The sequence below is a fragment of the Camponotus floridanus genome, unplaced genomic scaffold, assembly GCF_003227725.1.
Source record: "Camponotus floridanus strain SB8 unplaced genomic scaffold, Cflo_v7.5 scaffold386, whole genome shotgun sequence".
In the NCBI taxonomy this organism is placed as follows: Eukaryota; Metazoa; Arthropoda; class Insecta; order Hymenoptera; family Formicidae; genus Camponotus; species Camponotus floridanus.
The window spans coordinates 42,138-65,106 of record NW_020229532.1 but is presented as its reverse complement, the minus strand read 5'-3'; the positions used below and the strand labels follow the sequence as shown (position 1 = coordinate 65,106).

The 22,969-nt window shown below is 48.1% G+C and overlaps 2 protein-coding genes across 2 annotated transcripts; both read left to right on the top strand.

Annotated features, from left to right (window-relative positions):
* Positions 1–12,667: 12,667 nt before the first annotated feature.
* Positions 12,668–15,385, top strand: LOC112638845. The gene has a single exon (XM_025411239.1). It carries the CDS (start codon positions 12,668–12,670, stop codon positions 15,383–15,385), a length of 2,718 nt encoding a protein of 905 aa, XP_025267024.1.
* A 162-nt stretch (positions 15,386–15,547) lies between these two features.
* Positions 15,548–17,800, top strand: LOC105254185. Its single transcript, XM_011262738.2, has one exon. The coding sequence runs from the start codon at positions 15,548–15,550 to the stop codon at positions 17,798–17,800; it is 2,253 nt and encodes a 750-aa protein (XP_011261040.2).
* The last annotated feature ends 5,169 nt before the right edge of the window (positions 17,801–22,969 follow it).

Below are 22,969 nucleotides of genomic sequence, written 5' to 3'. Positions count from 1 at the left end.
CCGGCGCCATTGATAAAGAATTGCAGCGAATGTCAACGAAAATAGGTAGAGGCCTATTAAATCACGCGATAAACGCACTTCCGATCGAATTACATATTCCCGGCTATCAGTTTTGCGGGCCAGGTACACGGTTGGAGAAGCGATTAGCCAGAGGTGATCGAGGTATAAATCCATTGGACGCTGCGTGTCGCGAACACGATATAGCATACTCTCGAAGCAACGATCTCACTGAGAGACACGCTGCGGATAGGATACTCGCCGAGAAAGCGCGGAATCGCATCGTTGCGAGAGATTCGACTCTCGGTGAGAGAGCCGCCGCTACAGCTGTCTGGACAGCAATGAAAGCTAAGACGAAGCTCGGTATGGGTCTGAAGACAACGAAGACGAAGAAAAGAACGGTGAAGAAACGGATACTTCCGGTAGCGAAATGCGGCGGCATATTGCCGATTCTACCAATGTTGGGAGCGCTCGGATCCCTGATCGGTGGAGCGGCTGGTGTAGCGAAGGTGGTGAACGACAGAAAAGCCGCGCAACGTCAGTTGCAGGAAATGCTACGTCACAATCGCGCCATGGAAGGTCATGGATTATATCTCGCTCCTTACAAACACGGACGAGGAGCCTCACCGAGAAAAAAAAAAAAAACGTCAAAGAGACGCTAAAAATGCCGCAGGGTGCAACTACCAATGTACAATTGCTGCAACTGGCAAAACGTATGCGCATTCCATATTTTAGAGGTGTTTTCATGCGCAACTCTTTACCGATCGGTTGTATTTATCAAAACGAGAGCGGCATCGTAAATTTGGATAGCGTCGAAGGACCAGGTACTCATTGGGTAGCGTACGCAAAGAGGGGAAATCGCGTTATATATTTCGACAGTTTCGGCAATCTTCGACCACCGAATGAACTGGTGCGATATTTCGGACGAAACGTAACGAAGATACAGTACAATTACACACCTGTTCAAACTTACGATCAGAGCATCTGTGGACAATTGTGCTTACAGTTTCTTCGAACGGTCGATGCGTGCGAATTTAAAGACTGATATTGCGCTATTTAACTCAGTATTGTTAAACAGTTTTGCCGACATGTCTATGACATTCACGTTGAGTGGGAAGAGTAGCGTTCTCACGGCAAACTTCTTTCCCGCCGTAGATTTGGGCGACGATGTATACGAACTCGGTCTAACGGATTTTGAAACTTATCACACAATACCGAATGTGAATTCCTCGAATAATAAATTTTACTTTGGCAAAGACGACGCGGAAATTACGATTCCCGAGGGATCGTACGAGTTGCGAGATATACATGAATTTTTGAAACATGCAATTTCACGACAACATCGCGATACGAAACACATTGACGACGGTGTCAATGAAGATGGCGAATATCCGATAGTGTTCCGCACTATTTACAATACGAAACACATTGACGACGGTGTCAATGAAGATGACGACGGTGTCAATGAAGTGACGAATATCCGATAGTGTTCCGCACTAATTACAATACGATGAGGAGCGAGATCAAATGCGCATACAGATTAAACTTTAGCAAACCCGGCAACATTGGATCGCTGCTAGGATTCTCGAATCGTATTCTCGAGTCGGGAAAATGGTACGAATCGAACATGCCGATTAACATTATCAACGTTAATATTATCCGCGTAGAATGTAACGTGACCGCGGGCGCGTACAACAACGGCAAACTCGTTCATACGATACATGAATTTTCACCGAGGGTACCGCCGGGATATAAGATATCGGAAACGCCAGCGCAGATCATTTACCTGCCGATCATCGCGCGGAGCATTACGGATTTAACGTTACGCGTTGTCGACCAAAACGGACGATTGCTCGATTTTCGAGGAGAAGAGATCACCGTAAGATTGCACGTACGACGATTGCAACGATAACGTACGTATGCGACGTATGAGATGCTCGTGTTGAACGGATCGAAAGACGTGAGAGATAACACAATCTTTATGAAATCAGTGACACCAACAACAACAACAACAACAACATCGACGTTCGCTAATATCCAATCATCCGAGAAAAAGAAACTCAACACATCGAACGTTGCGTTTTTGCAATCTTTGGGATTCGCGATGCGAAACAGCTGAACGATGACCGACATCCTCAACATCGGTGACGAACCTATCTTTGACGATTGTATCGTCAAGATCGAGACTCACACGTACAACCCGTTCGCCAATACAACGTTCGGACACAATGACGAGATAAGAATACCCATACAACAGGATCTGTATACGCTGCCGCATGAGAGTTTCCTATACATCGAGGGAAAACTAACAAAAAACAAACCACAAGCTGGAGGAGAAAATGAAGTGTTACTGGGAAAAAATTGCGTCGCATTCATGTTCGATGAGATTCGATACGAACTCGACGGTGTTGAGATTGATCGCAATAGAAACGTAGGAATAACTACTATGCTCAAAAACTATGCAACAGCATCAACCGATAGACATGTGATTTTGAAAAATGCCGGCTGGGAGACGTCTACCTACGCGCATGGACATTTCAATTTTTGCGTACCGCTCTACATGTTGCTGGGATTTTGCGAGGATTACAGACGCGTGGTGATTAACGCTCGTCACGAATTGATCTTGATACGATCGCGCAACGACAACAATTGTCTGCTTGGAAGTTCGGTGCAGAAGCCTGTGATCGACATATTACAAGATACAATGGCGAATGCCTCACGTGCTGTTGAGCGAAATCAAAAAGTTGTCGATGCTGCGTGCTCTGGAAAGCGGACGATATCTCAGCATGGCTTTTCGCTCGTGGGATCTGTACGAGTATCCGCTATTGCAGTTTACAACCAAGCATTCGTGGGCCATTAAGACTGCGACTCAGCTGGAGAGACCACGATACGTTATCTTCGCTCTGCAGACAGGTCGGAAGAATGACATGTCTAAGGATGTGGGTACATTCGACGACTGCAATTTGATCAACGTGAAACTCTATCTGAATTCGGAATATTATCCGTACGACGATATGAATCTGGATTTCGAAAAAAGTAGATATGCCATTCTGTATGAAACATACGCACGCCAAGAATTATTACGGACACGAGTATCTCGAGCCGAGTCTCACCGCCCTGAAGTTTCTACAACACGGTCCGTTCATGATTATCGATTGTTCTCGACAAAACGAATCGGTCAAAAGCGCGACCGTGGATGTGAGATTGGAATTCGAGTGTAAGGAGAACGTGCCGCCGAATACCACTGCGTACTGTCTCATCATACACGATCGCATGATCCAGTACAATCCGTTGACCAACGTTGTACGCAAACTCACCTAGGCGACACAAGAGAGAGGGGGAAGAGGAGCATGATATAAATCGAAGTCTTGCGAGATGGTTTTAGAGTTTTGTCATTCCTCTCGACTGGCGTATCGGAGAGAGAGATCTCATCATGTCCGTACCAACGTTTGTGGATCTGCAAGGATTTATCGTTGGGAAAAATTTTGTCGTGAAGGAAGCGGCAGTCTTGAGAAAGGGATACGTTCTATCGCATTACTTTTTGGCAAGTCCCGTACCGTGGAGCGTGCTTACAAAATCTGAGCGATGTCAAGTCTCATGTCTGATTAGAAATCATCATGGATTACAATGGGAAGACGGAAACGTTCCGTATGGTTTAGCTCAGCGTGTAATTACAACAGCTGTCGTTGGTACGATGCACGAAGAAGAAGAAGAAGAAGAATCATCTGTCATATACGTTAAAGGACTTGAAAAGCGAAAATGGTTGACCGATATACTAGACGATGCGAGGAATGGCTATATTATTGAAACCTTGGATGCAGATTACGAAGATATTGATGCTTTAAATAAATTAGATATTATTAATAGTATGCGATGTGGAAAACATGTTAAGAATTGCGCATTACAAAATGTATTCAAAATATTTAACTGGTGGTCGCAACGCCAGAAATAATTGCAAGAAAATAAAACAAATATGTAAACATTAATATGTGTTTTATCTCTTATTTCCCCCCTCCCTAGACCTTTCCTTGCGTTTCTAAGAATATTTTATCTGAGCGTTATTTCACCCTTCTCCTAAAATTCAAAGCGTTAGAAGCTTTGATCCCCCACCACATTATACTTTTGGAAGATGAGCGTCACGTGTACCCGGTTAATTCCTGTACAATCAGTCTCGCATCAGTAACCGCTCGTGGTTCACTTTTCATAACCTTCAAAGAAATGTACTACGTCGAAAGAAGCAGTAGCGGCAGCGACGTCGGAAGACGCGTGAATAATAATTACGTGCCGAGTCGTAATAAAACTTCATCGTTTGAGAATAAATGTGACGAGTAAGTTTCATTTAACTTTTTTCTATTTTTATAATTTTATTACTATTATTTAATTTTAATTTTTCTATAGCATTTCGTTGGAGCGTCGTGCGACTCGTATACTAGGTAGACGATACGCATTGACAGCTACGGAATTCAAATTCCTCGAAATTGGTATCAACGTGGGTCCACCGAGTTACGTGGAGATTGCAATAGGAGATCATCGAGGAAAGGAACTGATATTATCTCTCGAAACATGGAAAGGACTCTACGAGCAACGTCGCAATATTCAAAATTTATTTCGGAACGACTCTAAAGATGACTACAATTTCATAAGCGTTGGACCGCTAACAGTGAGAGTTCGTACGATTAACGACGTCAAACTCATAAGTCTCGAATCTTCGGATGTACGCATGATGATGGTCGAATCGACGTTACATCGTATGTTCGATCTCGATCAATGCATAGATGTAACTTTTGATCGATTAGATAAAATTATCCAAACAGTTGATGTTAAATTTACGCAATTCTGCAATATCGCGTCCACTGTAACGGATCCGAAAGAAGTATCATATGTAATACGCGCGAGTGATGTTTTCAACAAGCATCAACTCGTCGATTGCGAGCTGGCAGCTTTAGCTTTTAATTCTTAATATGTAAGACAAAAATTATATTTGTATACTAAATATATAAGCAGAATAAATAGTTATAAATCTATATTATGGTGTACTTTCTTTGCGTTTTGGCGTGCTCTCCCGTCCCAGCTTTCATGCATACCTCCTTGCGAGAGAATTATCATGAGAGAGTAAACACTAGGAAAGAAAGAGACAGAAGGAGTGATACGGCGCACGTGAGAGAAGAGATATCACGCAATGAAATTATTTTTGATAATTTAATATAATTTTTTAATAGTTTTCTTATAATTTAGTAATAAATGGAGCAATGAAAAGAGTGGGAGAGAGAGGAATTTGGAAAATAAGTCAGATTTTTTTTTATATTAATTAATTAATTTTTAATAAAGAAAATAAAATGTGTATTATATACATAGTGTGCAAAAGAATTTAAAATATACAAAATATAAATGTGTATTATATACATAGTGTGCAAAAGAAATTTTAAAGAATTTAAAATATAAATGTGTAAAAGATAATGTACGAACAAAATTTAAAAGAAGTTAAAATACACAATATATACAATTATATAATATATATATATAATACAATTATAAAAGTATAAAAAAGAATACAAAATATAAATGATTAATATATAATTGAATAATATAATATAATAGAAGGGCGATGGCGACAACGATATGGTGGTAGTGGTGGTAGTGGTGGTGGTGGTGTCGATGAGAGGCGATGGTGGGGCGGCCGGTGGAAGAGTGGTGACTCTTTCTGCACATAAAAAAAATTTATTAATTATTTGAATAATTTTGAAAATAAATACCTACACATGCGACCTACCTCCAATTATTGATCAGCATCCATACCAGAATCCGAATCAGAATCATAACTGATCATATATTCAAGATAGTTATGCTGATGGATTCCTCGCATTCTTTCGGAACACGCTTCCCGATTTCCACCTGGCAAACAGCAATCTCGGCAAATGGCTGCCTCTAATTTGTTCCTCTTTCTAATCCGAATATCCCTCTTTCTAATCTTTATATATGATTTTAGATGGGAAGTCGCGATTGGAGAATTTCTTCCGCCAAGTTCGCGATTTCTTAAATATTCCACCACCGACATGTTCATTAATTTTTTATTCCGTTGCTCGCACACTTTAGTTTTATTCACTTTTTTAATGTTTTTTTTCACAACGTGCATTGTGGACACTTTTTTTAATGTTTTTTTTTCACGACGTGCATTGTGGACACATATTGCACGGAAATGTTAGATATAATGGATCTCTGCAATTGGAACAGTATCGTCCATCCGTTGCATCCAATGTCTGAATTACATGTTTTCGTACGGTATACATCATTTGGGCGTCTACACCTTGCAACGCAATCATGCAGGACGCACATACTGCTAAAGCGCCGCCAGTCGAATAATAAAAGAATATCGTGCAATATTTTTTTTGTCCGCTTAATGCATTAATTTCTGCGATAGATACTATTTTTGCTCTGACTCGCAGAGTCACTATCCTCACTGCAGTCACTAATACAGTCACTGTCGGACGACAACACGTGATCTTCGTCTTCGTTTTCCATTTTATATATTATCACACAATATATCACACTTTCTAACAGAACACTGTACTTTTTGAGAGAACACTTTCTGAGAGAACACTTTTGTTACCGACGTGTCGATGCGCTTTCAAATCACGTACTATGATCTGATGCGCTTCAATCCTTATATTCGACTAACAAACTTTCAGAGATTGTCGGGGACAAAAATTTTTTTGCAAATGTATCTATCGTAGGAAATGCGCTATTATATTATGTCGATACACAGATTGCTTGAAAAGGTTGAACCGAAATATCTCAAAAATATAAGTTTATGAAATAAAGTTATTAAAAAAATATATATATAAGGGTATAAAAGGTTTTTTTACAATATCCCATTTGCAAAAAAAAAAAATTTTTTGTCCCCGACAATCTCTGAAAGTTCGTTAGCTTACTCTGTATTGTTCATACGTCGAACGGAAAAAAACCTAGAATTTTTTATATTAGGGGGTGTACAAAGAGTGTACTCGAGAGTACAAAGCAGCCGAAGATCGGCGCTGATATGTAAACGGGGGAGAGCGGGGGGAGACAAAGCAGTCGAACATTGGCGCTGTTAAAATTTTTCCTTAAAAAATAAAATAAAAAAATAAAATAAAAAATAAAATAAAAAAATAAAATAAAATAAAATAAGATGATAAAAAATGATTTTTTTGGATAGGCCCAAAATCATCTTCAAAAGAATATCGCCCTTTTTTTTGTTTATGCATGTCATAAAACATCCAACACGTGCATCCCCCACCCCGCAATCCCCGCGTGACGTCATACCCCGCTCCGCTGAGATCCCCTCGCACCTCACCTCCCCTGAGAGGACCTGAGTTAGAACTAGTACTAACTACTATCGGCCCGCGAGGGGCGCGACACGGCCCTGCGCCAATTAGATTTGGCGAGGAAAAAGGTCGCCGACGTGTCTCCTGCGGACCTCACTGCTTCTCACTGTTCGGCAGACGAGCGACTTGTAAGGACGCAGATCCCGAGGCGAGCAATAACAACCCTTTTTCAACGATCTCGGAGAATAATTCTAATGAGACGAACGATCACTTCCGTAAGGCCAACAATTTCGCTGCCGCTCGGGTGGATTGTATCGGGCCCTCGACTTTATGTGCCGTATATATATATATATATATGTATAATATCGATTATTCGCGTTTGTCGCACGTGGCTTATACGCCATTAAGGTTTCCGTTCTTCCACGATTTCTGGAAATACTTGAACAACCGAGGGGCCGAGCGATCCGTCCGAGCTTTTATTGCAGGACCGCTGCTTCCCCGGGAAACTGCCGCCAGTCACCGTGTCGTATTTCGCGTTGTCGTATTTTGTAAACTATCCGCGTTTTCGTGAGATCTATTGTCGTTGTAAGATTATTTCGTCATTATTTGCATAATCTGTACGTTATGACTGTCGTAATTCGCCAGAAAATCTCTGTATTTCGACCGAAAATCGTCGTATTAACGTGACGTCGTTGTATTGCGCCGTATGCCTTGCCGCATTCCATCGCGCGGGGCTCGCATAATATCGATTGCTATCAGGTAGATCTCGGGCGAGCGAGAACAGTATCGCGGATGCGATTAATTGCCGCACTTTCATTAACTCGTCGGCTAATAATCTCTTTGTCTTTCCCGGCTTTTCACAATAGACACGCATCGACCGCGTGATCCATGCTCTGTCTCGTTCGTTTTTGATCGCGGCCGTGCGCATCGATAGCGCGCTGTCCTTATCTCGCTCACGGGACCCGACGCCGTTAATGTAAAACAATAAATTCCACCGAATTGCGACTGGTGGTGCGCGTAAACTTATGTCTGGATAGCAACCATATGATCAAATACTTATTTTATTCGATTTTCTTTTCTCGACGAAATATATGTCATGAATCTTTTTATGATTACTATTAGTTTTCTTTCAGTATCTACGATCGCTCTCAACTTCCTCTCCTCCGCTCTCCGCGAACTCCACACCTCTACCGACATCGTTTGCGTGAGCTGCCGAGATTTTGGGCCGTCACGATCGGCTCTCCGGTTTTCTTTGCGATAAATTAGCGTTTCGCGCAGCGCGGATATTCGCGCCTGGCGCCCAAAAATTCTTGCCTTTTGCGACCGCCGAGTCGACGGAGGACGATTGTGCCAAAGGTGTGCCGTGGACCAACACCATCGGTCCTTTCAATAATTTTCCTCGTTTAGAAAAATAAGAAATTTAACGATCACAATATATATATATATATATATATATTTATATATATAAAACTTATATTAGAGTGACTCTTATTTTATCGACTTCGGAATTTTTTATTCTTTTGTTTTAAAAATTAATTATCCCTCTCTAAGAAAGGCATGTTATTGACATTGTTGCCTCTTTTCCGCGATGATGATTGGTTATTGGTCGTCAATAGTAATTTGCTGAGCGACTTGCTTCATTCGTGTCATTTGACAGTTTGACAGTTTGACAGGTTGAAAAGAAGAAAAATAAAGTAAAGTAAAGTTAAAGAGTAAAAGGGTGGAAGAAGAGAGAGGAATATTAGGTATTAAATATTATTATTAAAAGAAACATTGAGAGAGAGAGAGAGAGAGAAAGAGAGAGAGAGAGAAGAAAAACAGAGAAATAAAGGAGGAGAGAGAAAGTAAAAGAAAAGGAGAGGAGAGAGGTAATAAATATTATTATTAAATATTATGATCTTTAATTTATTTAATTTTTGTAAATAAATGTTGAAATGTTAAACATTAAATGTTTTCTTTAAAGTAGGAGAGAGAGAAAGAGAGAAGATAGACAGAGAAAGAGATAAAAAAGAGAGAGAGGGAGAGAGAAGAGAGAAAGAAAGGAGGAGAGAGAAAGTAAAGACAGAGAAAGAGATAAAGAAGAGAGAGAGAGGAGAGACAGAGAAATAAAGAAAGAAGCAGGAAAGGAGAGAAAAAGAAAGGAGAAGAGAGAAAGTAAAAGAAAAGGAGAGGAGAGAGGTAATAAATATTATTATTAAATAAAGTATTAAAAGAGAGATAGTGAATTATGTTAATTATGGTAAATGTTTTATTTAAAATTATATAGAAAAGACTAGATAGAGGAAGAGAGACAGAAAAAGAAGAGATAGAGAAAGAGATAAAGAAATTTTATTAAAAAAAGTAGCGAGAGAGAGAGAGAGAGAGAGAGAGAGAGAGAGAGAGAGAGAAAGAGAGAGAGAGAGAAGGAGAAAGAGAAGAGAAACAGAAAAATAAAGAAAGAAGCAGAAAAGGAGAGAAATAAAAAGGAAAGGAGAAAAGAATATTAGGTAATGAATATACACACACACACATTATGTATATGTATATGTATATTTAACTTGACACATCAAAATATCTCGTAAAATCTAAAAGATACGAATAAAATCTAAAAGATACGAAGAAATGTTTCAGACAAAAGTTGTATGGTTTCAAGGGGGACATAAGATGTTGTCATTAGTTTGAGCTTGAAAAGTTACCTGAAGGTCACATGAAAGTCACCACCAACTTTTTAAATAGGACACCCTATATACTTTTACATATTCTTGTAGCTTATCTCGAGAGTTTTCCAAAACACTATAATTAAGTATTTTTTCATTAATTACTTCTTGAGTTATAAGGATTGAAATTATTTCTTAATTTTACATAAACCATAAAATATCTTGTAAAATATTCATTTTTCGATTACCTTACCTTAATACTTTTATGCACAAAATAATGAGAGGAATCAATTGGTGTAAAGAAAACATATAGTTGTTACTAAGAAAAAATATGTAATTTGCAATTAACAATTCCATATTTTTTTTTAAAAACAATTTTGTTTTCTTTACACCAATTGATTCCTCTCATTATTTCGTGCATAAAAGTATTAAGGTAAGGTAATCGAAAAATGAATATTTTACAAGATATTTTATGGTTTATGTAAAATTAAGAAATGATTTCAAGCCTTATAACTCAAGAAGTATTTAACGAAAAGGTACTTAATTATAGTGTTTTGGAAAGCTCTCGAGATAAGCTACAAGAATATGTAAAAGCATATAGGGTGTCCCATTTAAAAAGTTGGTGGTGACCTTCATGTGACCTTCAGGTGACTCTTCAAGCTCAAACTAATGACACCATCTTATGTCCCCCTTGAAACCATACAACATTTGTCTGAAACATTTTCTTGTAAAATGTAAGGGAACGGAAATAATTGTTTGCTTCCATACTTTTTCCCCACCCTGTATACATATAGTACTTCCTATATTGTCAATTCTGTAGGAGGAATGAGCGAAAACATTACGGTGCAAACAATAGCTTCTCTCTCGCACATTTGCGCTACTGTCATGTATATATATAGTACTCCTATATTGCCAGTTGTGTAGGAGGAATGAGCGAAAACATTACGGTGCAAACGATAGCTTCTCTTTCGCACATTTCTCCGACGGTAGCACTTTTGCGCATGCGTTAAATATATATATGGCATATAGAGCATATAGAGAGAAGGAGAGAGAGAGACAGAGGCCGGTATAGTCCGATCTTCTATTTAAAAATGTCTTAAGTCTGGTCCGAGGTTGACTTAAGACCTCATTCAACCAATCAAATACCTGCGTAGCATTTCAAGGATTATGAATACCGGCCAGAAGGTGACTGCCGAGATTGGTTATCTATTAAGTCCGCGTATGTGCAGTTTATTTTTACCTACGCTAACATCAAAGGTGCGGACAAAGGGTTGCGGTACTGTATATACTATGGTACCTACGTCTAGATGTAAATTATCTTTCTTCGCTCATTCCTCATACAGAACTGGCAATATAGGAATACTACATATATGGCTACTGTACTGGCAGCATGAGCGGCGCTTGAGACCGCCCAGTGCCATAAAAAGGAAGAAGAAGAAGAACAAGAAGAAGTGCTATTATACATACTGTGCTGGTACCATATCAGTCAAGACTTTTAATACCGAAGAATTCAGTGTCACTGTCGTGTTACAATTATTATACATGTGTTTCCTCGAATTCAAATGATATTTATCATATGAAATTGATAACAGAGTGATAGTGCATTAATAAAATTACAGCTAAACGGTCCTATTTTCTAATAGTATTTATTTGTCATTAAATTTTTCCATAAGTTTTTACGGATAAAAAAGTATCAATACATTATAGAGGACTGTAAAAATTATAATAGTTGCAAGCACAATGACTGATAGACTGCTGACATATATTATGAGCAACAAGTAAGTTTGATACTCTAATTGTATATTTTTTAATAAATTGTTTTAGACATTTATTAGAACATAGTTACGACAATTCCGACATTAGAACATTAATAGAATTATTAAAATAAATATTTTTTAATTAATTTGTATATTGTTCGAAATTCATAAATTATCACCGATATGAAAATTCGAGTAAAGTAAAATCAGCTTTTTTCTTATTATAAAACCCGAAAATTCAAAAGTAACGGGCGTCGAGAAACTTCTCGAAAACTTTATTTTCAACAAAAACTCGATCGTTCGAGTTCTCGCCTGTTTTTTCAGCACATAAAAAACGCGTATCATAAACGATTAACAATAACATTGTCAACCGTCACTGGAATCTAAGCGACAGACGGGCATGCGCGCCCATACGTCGCGATCAGCTGATCGCCAATCAGCTGATCGAAAAGGATCGTGCGCATGGCAATAGTTAAAAAATTAATTCATGACCTCATCGGCGGCCAATCACGAGCGGCGCCCTGAGGTCACCGCCAATTTCCGAAATTAATTGGTCCACGCTATAACGGGATCAAAAATCAAGTCCGCTATATAAAGGGCTCAGCGCATGGACCCCACACAGTCAAAGTCTCGCACTTTTCCGCTAAACCGCTTGCACTGTAAAACCGCTTCGTACAACCGCTTCGCATCAGTGTCTGAAACCAAGTATATTTTGTGTAAAACTTTCTTTATTTTATTGTGTTTCGTTAAAATAAAACTTCATAAAAATTACAAAAATATACGTGTCGTGTCTTATCGCTGCATACAAGTGTGTGGTGTCCTGTCAAAAAATTCTTCGGAACGCGCTTTCCGCTCAAACTCTTTCATTCACGAACATTTTCTGGTCCTTCGAGCCGGATAACCATCCGCATCCGCAGTTCGTGAGTGAAGTTCTCGTGACATCCAGTGCGCGAACCTGTGCAAAAGGACGATTACAATGAGTACCGATCTGAAGGCGTTGTTGGAAGCGCAGAACGACATCCACGGGCGAATGTCTCGCTCCGTGGACAATCTGCGCAAGATGGGCGTCTCGAGCATCACCGCCGAAGCAATCCAAGCTCGCCTCCGCATTCTTGAGACTTTGTGGACCCGATTCGAGACCCATCATGATCTCATCGTAGCGGCGCTGAAAGATAAATATCTTGAGAGTGAGTACGCCAAAGCTGATTTTATTGATATCGCGGAAACCACTTACGTGACGCAAAGAAGCATGCTGGTGGACTACGCAAATAAGCTCAAGGGTGAATCGTTCACCGCACCCAAGACCGAGACTCACCAAGAGCAGACGCTCAAAACTTCGCTGCCGCGAATTAAACTCCAGGCGTTCTCGGGCACATACGGAGATTGGCCCGCGTTCCGCGACATTTTCCAGTCAATCATCGGGAGCAACTCGTCCATCTCCAACGTGGAAAAGCTTCATTATCTCCGTACGAGCTTGCAGGGTCCTGCGGAAAAATTAATTAGATCGTTGCCAATTGTCGGGGGCAACTACGAGCGAGCGTGGTCCATTTTGAGTTCTCATTACGAGAACAAGCGGGAGCTCATTCGCGCCAACTTCGCCGCGTACACCGCCGTGCCAAAAATGAAGGCCGCGACCGCTGACGAACTCAGCAGAATCTACAACGCCGCCACAACCGCCATCAATGCACAGGAGAGCATTGACAGGCCGATAGACACACATGGTATGGATCTGTTTAATTACCTCCTTGTGGAGAGGTTCGACCCGCAAACCAGGATGCAGTGGGAGTCTTCCATCCGCGATTCCGTCGACCCACCGACCAATGAAATCCTTATGGATTTCATCGCGAAACAAGTCCTCACACTCAATGCCGTGCAGCCAGCTACCGTCGCAAAGTCTGGAGAGGCTTCTCGGTCCGCGAAGTCGCACTTCGTGAAGCGCGCGTCCGACTCCTCTACTTGCGCCGTCTGCAAGGAAAAACATTCAGTTATGCAGTGCGCGACGTTTAAAGCAAAGACCGCGCCAGAACGAAAGAACCTTGTAGCAGCGAACAAGCTTTGCTTTAATTGCCTCGGGAATCACTTCCTGGCAAAATGCCAGTCGGTCAAGACGTGCTTCTCCTGTAAAGCACGGCATCACACACTACTACACGACGCGTACGTCCAGTCCGACGGAGCGAATTCGTTGTCCGCCACACCCGTCGCGTCGGACCGCAAGGCGATCCTCCTCGCTACCGCTCGGGTCGCTATCAAGGACCACCTGGGAAGACCGCACGACGTCCGAGCGCTGATCGACCAAGGATCCGAGGTCTCTCTGGTCGCTGAGACTTTGGCCCAGCGGTTGCGTCTGCCGCGGAACCGCTCGTCTATGAGAATTGCCGGCATTGGAGGAGCATCCGGAGCAACCCGCGGACGGCTGTCGATGACGCTTTCCTCGGCGATCACTGGAGCAGCGCTCTCGGTTCAGGCGTATATCCTTCCGCGTCTCTCGACATACCAGGGGCCCGTCGTGCGATCCAGCCTCACCTGGCCTCACATACGCGGTCTCCCCCTGGCCGACCCACAATATCTGGATCGAGATCCGATCGAGATTCTGCTCGGCGCAGATGCCTACTCCGCCATCCTCCAGGAAGGACTCCGCAAGGGAAGCCAGAATGAGCCCATCGCTCAGAAGACCTCTCTCGGGTGGATCCTATCGGGCGGTCACCGAGTCACCACCCAGGGAGGCCACGCCGCACATCAATGTACGGTAGACCGCCAGCTGACCGACCTGGTGCAGCTTTTCTGGGAGCAGGAAAAGGAGCCCGCTACTCCCGTCGCTCTCACCCCTGAAGAAAGGAGATGCGAGGACATCTTCGTCCGCGAGCACACACGCACCGACGCGGGCCGCTACGTCGTGAGGCTCCCCTTCTCCGGCGCTCCGCCTTCGCTCCTGGAAACCCGCCGGCCGGCCGAACGCCTGCTCCACGCCATGGAGCGTCGCTGCGACAAGGACGCTCGATTCAGCGGCCTCTACCACGACTTCATGCAGGAATACGACGACCTGCAACATATGGAGACGGTAAACACTTCATCCGAGGAAACGGACACGGCAAAGTGCTACTTACCGCATCACGGAGTGTTGCGTGAAACGAGCACCACCACCAAACTCAGGGTCGTATTCAACGGCTCCCAGCTCACAACCACCGGCACGTCGCTTAACGCCAATCTACTGACTGGCGCCAATCTCTTGCCAGCTCTTGCTGACGTGCTTCTACGCTGGCGCTGGCACCGCTACGTGTTTGTGGCGGACATTGAGAAAATGTACCGCCAAATCCTCATCCACCCGGACGACCGCGAGCATCAGCGTATACTTTGGCGGCACCGTGCCGCCGACGACATCCGCGAGTACCGCCTACGAACGGTCACGTATGGCTTGGCGTGCGCACCATTCCTCGCCATACGGACCCTGCACCAGCTCGCCGACGACGAAGGCCATCGATTTCCGCAAGGAGCTGTCGCGCTGCGCCGCGATACCTACGTGGACGACGTCGTGACTGGCGCGAGCACCCTCTCGGAGGCCACCGTGGTCCAACGGGAGCTCCGCAGCCTCTGCATGGCGGGCGGGTTTCCGCTTCGAAAATGGGCCGCCAACAGCCTCAGCGTCCTGGACGGAGTTCCACTCGAGCACCGGCTCACCCGTGCACCTCACTCGTGATCGCACGAGAGTCACGCGACACTCGGACTTCACTGGCACCCGGCCAGTGATTACTTCACTTTCGCGGAACGAGCATGGCACTATAACGAACTCACGAAACGACTAGTCCTGTCCGAAACCGCTCGGATGTTTGACCCGCTGGGCTGGCTCACTCCGGTCACAATGCGGGCCAAAATCCTGATCCAGTCCGCCTGGCTCCGGAAACTCGACTGGGATACTCCTCTTCCATCGGCGGACGCACTAGCTTGGAGGACCATGCTCTCGCAACTTCCGCACCTCAATGAGATCAGGATATCTCGCTGGCTCGGCAGCGACGATCCTGAGTCACGCGTCGAACTTCACGGGTTCGCCGACGCATCAGAGCGAGGATACGCCGCCGTAGTGTACCTCCGCTCATCCACTGAAAGGGGCACTACGCTTCACTTGTTGAACGCAAAGGGCAAGGTCGCCCCCCTGAAGCCCGTATCGTTGCCGCGGCTCGAGCTGTGCGCGGCTGCCCTTCTGGCAAACCTCGTATTTCACACGCGCACTTTGTTGAGTTTGTCCTCAGCTCCAGTCTTCCTCTGGTCAGACTCCAAGGTCACACTACACTGGATCCACGGCTACGCGTCCCGCTGGAAGACCTACGTGGCCAACAGAGTGTCGCAAATCCAGGAGCGACTACCCGAGGCGCAATGGCGACACGTGCCGGGCAAGGACAACCCAGCTGACTGCGCCTCCCGAGGAGTCCTGCCCAGCGACCTGGTCGGTCATCTCCTGTGGTGGACTGGACCATCCTGGCTCCAAGAGGACGAAGCAAGGTGGCCAAGTGACGACGGCGCCCTGCCGGATGCCGACTTGCCGGAGCAAAGAACCGTCGCCTCACTCGCGGCCGCCGTCGAGGTCATCTCCGAACCAGACTTCCTGCTACGCTTCTCATCACTGCACAGGCTCCTCAGGGTGACAGCGTGGTGCCTTCGATGGCGGAGACCAGGAATCCGGAGGACACGCGACAGCGCTCGCACCGCACTCTCGCTCGACCCTCACGAGATCGAGGACGCTCTTCTCCGCTGGGTTCGCGTCGCTCAGACACTGCACTTCCACAGCGAGCTCACAGCACTGGGCAAGGGTCGTGCCTTGCCACCACGAAGCCCGCTCACACGGCTAAATCCGTTCCTCGACGGCAGCGGCGTGATGCGGGTCGGAGGGCGTCTCAAACACGCCATCCTGTCCCACGACGAGCGGCATCCCATCGTCATACCGCCGGGATCCAATCTGACTCGCCTGCTGGTGGATTCCTGCCACCGACGGAGCCTACATGGTGGAGTGCAGCTAACTCTTGGATTACTTCGCCAACGCGTATGGATCCCACGAGGTCGAGCCGTCGTTAAACGGGCAATCCACCGATGCGTTGTCTGCACGCGATGGAGAGCCGTCGCACCACAACCTCTGATGGGCAACCTTCCGCGAGCACGGGTGACACCTGCACGCCCGTTTCTACACACCGGGGTCGACTACGCCGGCCCGATCCTCATCCGGACCAGCAGGGGCCGAGGCCACCGGGCAAGCAAGGGCTTCATCTCAGTTTTTGTCTGCCTCAGCACCAAGGCAGTTCACCTGGAGGCGGTCACCGATTATACGGCCGAGGCGTTCCTGGCCGCCTTCCGCCGCTTCGTCTCCCGACGAGGCCTCTGCACTGAAGTCTTCTCCGATTGCGGTACGAACTTCGTCGGAGCGGACCGGGAACTGAGGGAGATGTTTCGCGCCTCATCCTCCGACGGCCGTCGGATAGCTCACGTAACAGCCTCCGACGGCGTGAGGTGGAGGTTCAACCCCCCGGCAGCACCACACTTCGGCGGGCTTTGGGAGGCGGCCGTCAAGTCCACGAAGCATCATCTCCGCAAAGTCATCGGCGACGCCACCCTCACCTATGAAGAAATGGCGACCCTTCTCTCAGAGGTGGAGGCGTGCCTCAATTCACGCCCTTTGCAGCCGCTGACAGACGACCCCGACGACTTGACGGCACTCACCCCGGGGCACTTCTTGATCGGCGCTCCCCTCTTGGCCGTTCCAGAGCCGTCGCTCACCGCCGAGAAGGACACCGTGCTGTCTCGATGGCAACTTCTGCAAAAGATGCGCGACCACTTCTGGGAACGGTGGACGCGCGAGTATCTCAACGCCTTGGCGACACTCCCAAAGTGGCTTAAAAACGAGACCGGCCCCAGCGTCGGCGACTTGTGCCTGCTCCGATCCGAAACCACCCCCCCGACCAGGTGGCCACTTGCCCGCATCACGGCACTGCATCCCGGAGACGACGGGATCACCCGCGTGGTCACCATTCGCACGGCATCTTCAGAACTGACCCGGCCACTCGCGAAGATCATCCTCCTGCCAGGAGCCGACACCAAGACATCCTCATCGCACTCGGATTCGTGAGCCCGCACGTTATCACACCTCATTTGCGTGTTACTCGCACGCGGCGAATTTCCGAAAATTGCGCCGCGCTGAGTCACATTCACACACTCGTACCCGAGTTCGATCCGTAAACCGCGATATCATTTTCGTTCTCTTCTCATGCTCACTCATCACTGCACTACACATCACAACACTTAACATTCACTGCACTCGCGAAAACTGCACTGTATCATTCTGTTCATTTCGTCACCAAACACCGCATTACTCACTCTCGCGAAAAGCTCAATCAAACTAATCAACACGTGTCTTCAAATGACGTCACGCATTCCAGTCATATATCACGATCAATGGCTCATCAATAGAACAGTACGCGACACCTGTCCGCATCCGCGCACACTTACAACTTTCGTCATATAATGACGAGGCGGGCGGGATGTTCGAAATTCATAAATTATCACCGATATGAAAATTCGAGTAAAGTAAAATCAGCTTTTTTCTTATTATAAAACCCGAAAATTCAAAAGTAACGGGCGTCGAGAAACTTCTCGAAAACTTTATTTTCAACAAAAACTCGATCGTTCGAGTTCTCGCCTGTTTTTTCAGCACATAAAAAACGCGTATCATAAACGATTAACAATAACATTGTCAACCGTCACTGGAATCTAAGCGACAGACGGGCATGCGCGCCCATACGTCGCGATCAGCTGATCGCCAATCAGCTGATCGAAAAGGATCGTGCGCATGGCAATAGTTAAAAAATTAATTCATGACCTCATCGGCGGCCAATCACGAGCGGCGCCCTGAGGTCACCGCCAACTTCCGAAATTAATTGGTCCACGCTATAACGGGATCAAAAATCAAGTCCGCTATATAAAGGGCCCAGCGCATGGACCCCACACAGTCAAAGTCTCGCACTTTTCCGCTAAACCGCTTGCACTGTAAAACCGCTTCGTACAACCGCTTCTCATACACGACCGCTTTCTCCCTCGGACTTTTCGATTTTCTCGCTTCGCATCAATGTCTGAAACCAAGTATATTTTGTGTAAAACTTTCTTTATTTTATTGTGTTTCGTTAAAATAAAACTTCATAAAAATTACAAAAATATACGTGTCGTGTCTTATCGCTGCATACAAGTGTGTGGTGTCCTGTCAAAAAATTCTTCGGAACGCGCTTTCCGCCCAAACTCTTTCATTCGCGAACATATATGCATGTGCTTCATAAATGTTTATTTAAATGACAAGTAAGATTTGATAATATAATTATATATTCTTTATTTATAAATTGTTGTTATACAAAAAAAGAAGATATATAGTGTTTACATACATTTTTACTTTTTATTTAGATAGTTCAAGACGAAAAATTGTTTAAAAAAAGGAAAAAAGAAGAAGAGAGAAAGAGAAAGGAGCAAAAAAATGTTCAAAAATTTAAAGGAGGAAGTAAGTAAAAGGAGGAGTAAGAAGAAGGAAGAAGATAAAATAAATATATATTCGGAAGAAAAGAAAAGAAGATTGAAAGAGGCAGAGGTATATATACATATATCTTTATATAGAATATATGTACATATATATATATATATATATATATATAAAGAGAGAGAGAGAGAGAGAGAGAGAGTGTGTGTGTGTGTGTGTGTGTGTGTGTGTGTGTGTGTGTGTGTGTGTGTAAGAGAGAGACAGAGAGAAGGGAAGAAATTTAAGAAAAGTATATGTTTACGTGGGTGTGTACAAGAAACTTTAACCTTGTAATTCTTGATCTTTAAATTTTTCTTTTTTGGAAAACTATTATAACATCGACATTTTCGTATTAGAATTTTCGTCTTAAAATATTATAAAGAATTTATCAATAAAATATTTAATTCAAATTCAGTTACACCCTTTGTGCGTGCGTGCGTGCGTGCGTGCGTGCGTGCGTGCGTGCGTGCGTGCGTGCGTGCGTGCGTGCGTGCGTGCGTGCGTGCGTGCGTGCGTGCGTGCGTGCGTGCGTGCGTGCGTGCGTGCGTGCGTGCGTGCGTGCGTGCGTGCGTGCGTGCGTGCGTGCGTGCGTGCGTGCGTGCGTGCGTGCGTGCGTGCGTGCGTGCGTGCGTGCGTGCGTGCGTGCGTGCGTGCGTGCGTGCGTGCGTGCGTGCGTGCGTGCGTGCGTGCGTGCGTGCGTGCGTGCGTGGCGTGCGTGGCGTGCGTGGCGTGCGTGCGTGCGTGCGTGCGTGCGTGCGTGCGTGCGTGCGTGCGGTGCGTGCGTGCGTGCGTGCGTGCGTGCGTGCGTGCGTGCGTGCGTGCGTGCGTGCGTGCGTGCGTGGGCGTGCGTGCGTGCGGTGCGTGCGTGCGTGCGTGCGTGGTGCGTGCGGTGCGTGCGTGCGTGCGTGGCGTGCGTGCGTGCGTGGTGCGTGCGTGCGTGCGTGGCGTGCGTGCGTGCGTGCGTGCGGTGCGTGCGTGCGTGCGTGCGTGCGTGCGTGCCGTGGGCGTGCGTGCGTGCGTGGGCGTGCGTGCGTGCGTGCGTGCGTGGTGCGTGCGTGCGTGCGTGTGCGTGCGTGCGTGCGTGCGTGCGGGCGTGCGTGCGTGCGTGCGTGCGTGCGTGCGTGCGTGCGTGCGTGCGTGCGTGCGTGCGGTGTGCGTGCGTGCGTGCGTGCGTGCGGGGTGGCGTGCGTGCGTGCGTGCGTGGGGCGTGCGTGCGTGCGTGCGTGCGTGCGTGCGTGCGTGCGTGCGTGCGTGCGTGCGTGCGTGCGTGCGTGCCGTGCGTGCGTTGCGTGCGTGCGTGCGGGGCGTGCGTGCGGGTGCGTGCGTGCGTGCGTTGCGTGCGTGGGCGTGCGTGCGTGCGTGCGTGCGGTGGCCGTGGCGTGCGTGCGTGCGTGCGTGCCGTGCGGTGCGTGCCGTGCGTGCGTGCGTGCCGTGCGTGCGTGGTCGTGCGCGTGCGTGGCGTGCGTGGCCGTGCGTGGCGTGCGTGCGTGCGTGCGTGCGTGCGTGCGTGCGCGGTGCGTGCGTGCGTGCGTGCGTGCGTGCGTGCGTGGCCGTGCGTGCGTGCCGTGCGTGCGTGCGGTGCGCGTGCGTGCCGTGTCGTGCGTGCGTGCGTTGCGTGCGTGCGTGCGTGGCGTGCGTGCGTGCCGTGCGGTGCGTGCGTGCGTGCGTGCGTGCGTGGCGTGCGTTGCGTGCGTGCGTGCGTGCGTGCCGTGCGTGGCGTGCGTGCGTGCGTGGCGTTTGCGTGCGGTGCGTGCGTGCGCGTGCGTGGCGTGCGTGCGTGCGGTGCGGTGGCGTGCGTGCGTGCGTGCGTGCGTGCGTGGCGTGGCGTGCGTGGCGTGCGTGCGTGCGGGTGCGTGCGTGCGGTGGCGTGGGGGGGGGCGTGGCGTGCGTGCGTGGCGTGCGTGCGTGCGTGCGTGCGTGCGGTGCGTGCGTGCCGTGCGTGCGTGCGTGGCGTGCGGCGTGGCGTGGGCGTGCGTGCGGTGCGTGCGTGCGTGCGTGGCGTGCGGTGCGTGCGTGGCGTGCGTGCGTGCGTGGCCGTGCGTGCGTGCGTGCGTGCGGGTGGCGTGCGTGGCGTGCGTGCGTGCGGCGTGCGGTGCGTCGGCGTGCGGTGCGTGCGTGCGTGCGTGCGGCGTGGCGTGCGTGCGTGCGTGCGTCGTGCGTGCGTGCGTGCGTGGCGTGCGTGCGTGGCGTGCGTGCGTGCGTGCGTGTGCGTGCGTGCGTGCGTGCGTGCGTGCGTGCGTGCGTGCGTGCGTGCGTGCGTGCGTGCGTGCGTGCGTGCGTGCGTGCGTGCGTGCGTGCGTGCGTGCGTGGCGTGCGTGCGTGCGTGCGTGGCGGTGCGTGCGTGCGTGCGTGCGTGCGTGCGTGCGTGCGTGCGTGCGTGCGTGCGTGGCGTGCGTGCGTGCGTGCGTGCGTGCGTGCGTGCGTGGCGTGCGTGCGTGCGTGCGTGCGTGCGTGCGTGGGCGTGCGTGCGTGCGTGCGTGGTGCGTGCGTGCGGTGCGTGCGTGCGTGCGTGCGGTGCGTGCGTGCGTGCGTGCGTGCGTGCGTGGCGTGCGTGCGTGCGTGCGTGCGTGCGTGCGTGCGTGCGTGCGTGCGTTGCGTGCGTGCGTGCGTGCGTGCGTGCGTGCGTGCGTGGCGTGCGTGCGTGCGTGCGGTGCGTGCGTGCGTGCGTGCGGTGGCGTGCGTGCCGTGCGTGCGTGCGGTGGCGTGCGTGCGTGCGTGCGGTGCGTGCGTGCGGTGCGTGCGTGCCGTGCGTGCGTGCGTGCGTGCGTGCGTGCGTGCGTGCGTGCGTGCGTGGCGTGGTGGGCGTGCGTGCGTGCGTGGCGTGCGTGCGTGCGTGCGTGGTGCGGTGCGTGCGTGCGTGGCGTGCGTGCGTGCGTGCGTGGTGGGGGGCGTGCGTGCGTGCGTGCGTGCGTGCGTGCCGTGCGTGCGTGCGTGCGTGTAATATTTGTATTGTCCGATTATTGACGCGACAATAAATGCAGCTTTAATTTCGGTCTCGATCTCCAACGCCGGCTTGTGTTTACGAAAGCGCGAGACGGCGCGTTTTTTTGCGGCGCTTTTTCCGCGAGGGATTCCGATGTTCCGAGAATCCTCGGGTTCTCGGAATCGACAGTTGCTTTTGCGGAAATATTTATTTCTCGGCGCCGCGATTTAAAGTCCGCGTTCGGTCTATTACCATCGATGCGCTTTAACAACGACGGCGGATATCGCGATATTAAGATACGCAGCGGCGTTTAAATGTTTATTTTTTAATGCCGCGGTTTACAGTTCGCGCGCGGTCTATTACAATTGATGCGCTTTAATAACGGCGGTGGGTGTCGTGATGCTGTGGCGTTTAAAACGACGGTGTCGGCGAAAACCGAAACAAATGGATGCGCTCGGCGGTTTGAATGTGCGGTATAGGATTGTGTCGCGAGGGATGGGTTACGCGATGCAGCTGAATCGAGAATACTCGATCCGGGGCGGCTCAGAGCTCCACCTTCCGTGAGAGTTCAGCTGCGGATCATGTGGATTGCACTTGTACGTCGGATTCGAGATCACTCGTCTAAGACGGAACTCGCTCCACCTTTTGTCCTCGCTAACTTGTGTTTCTAGTAGGATTTTCTGGATTGCTGCTGAGGCGTACTGCTTAAAGCGGATCAGGAAAATGTAATTATAACTAGAAATGTGGCCCTTTTTATACGGGCTAATTGCCCGCGTCGGCGCGTGGCGGTATAACTCGTGGGCTTTCGCCGGTCG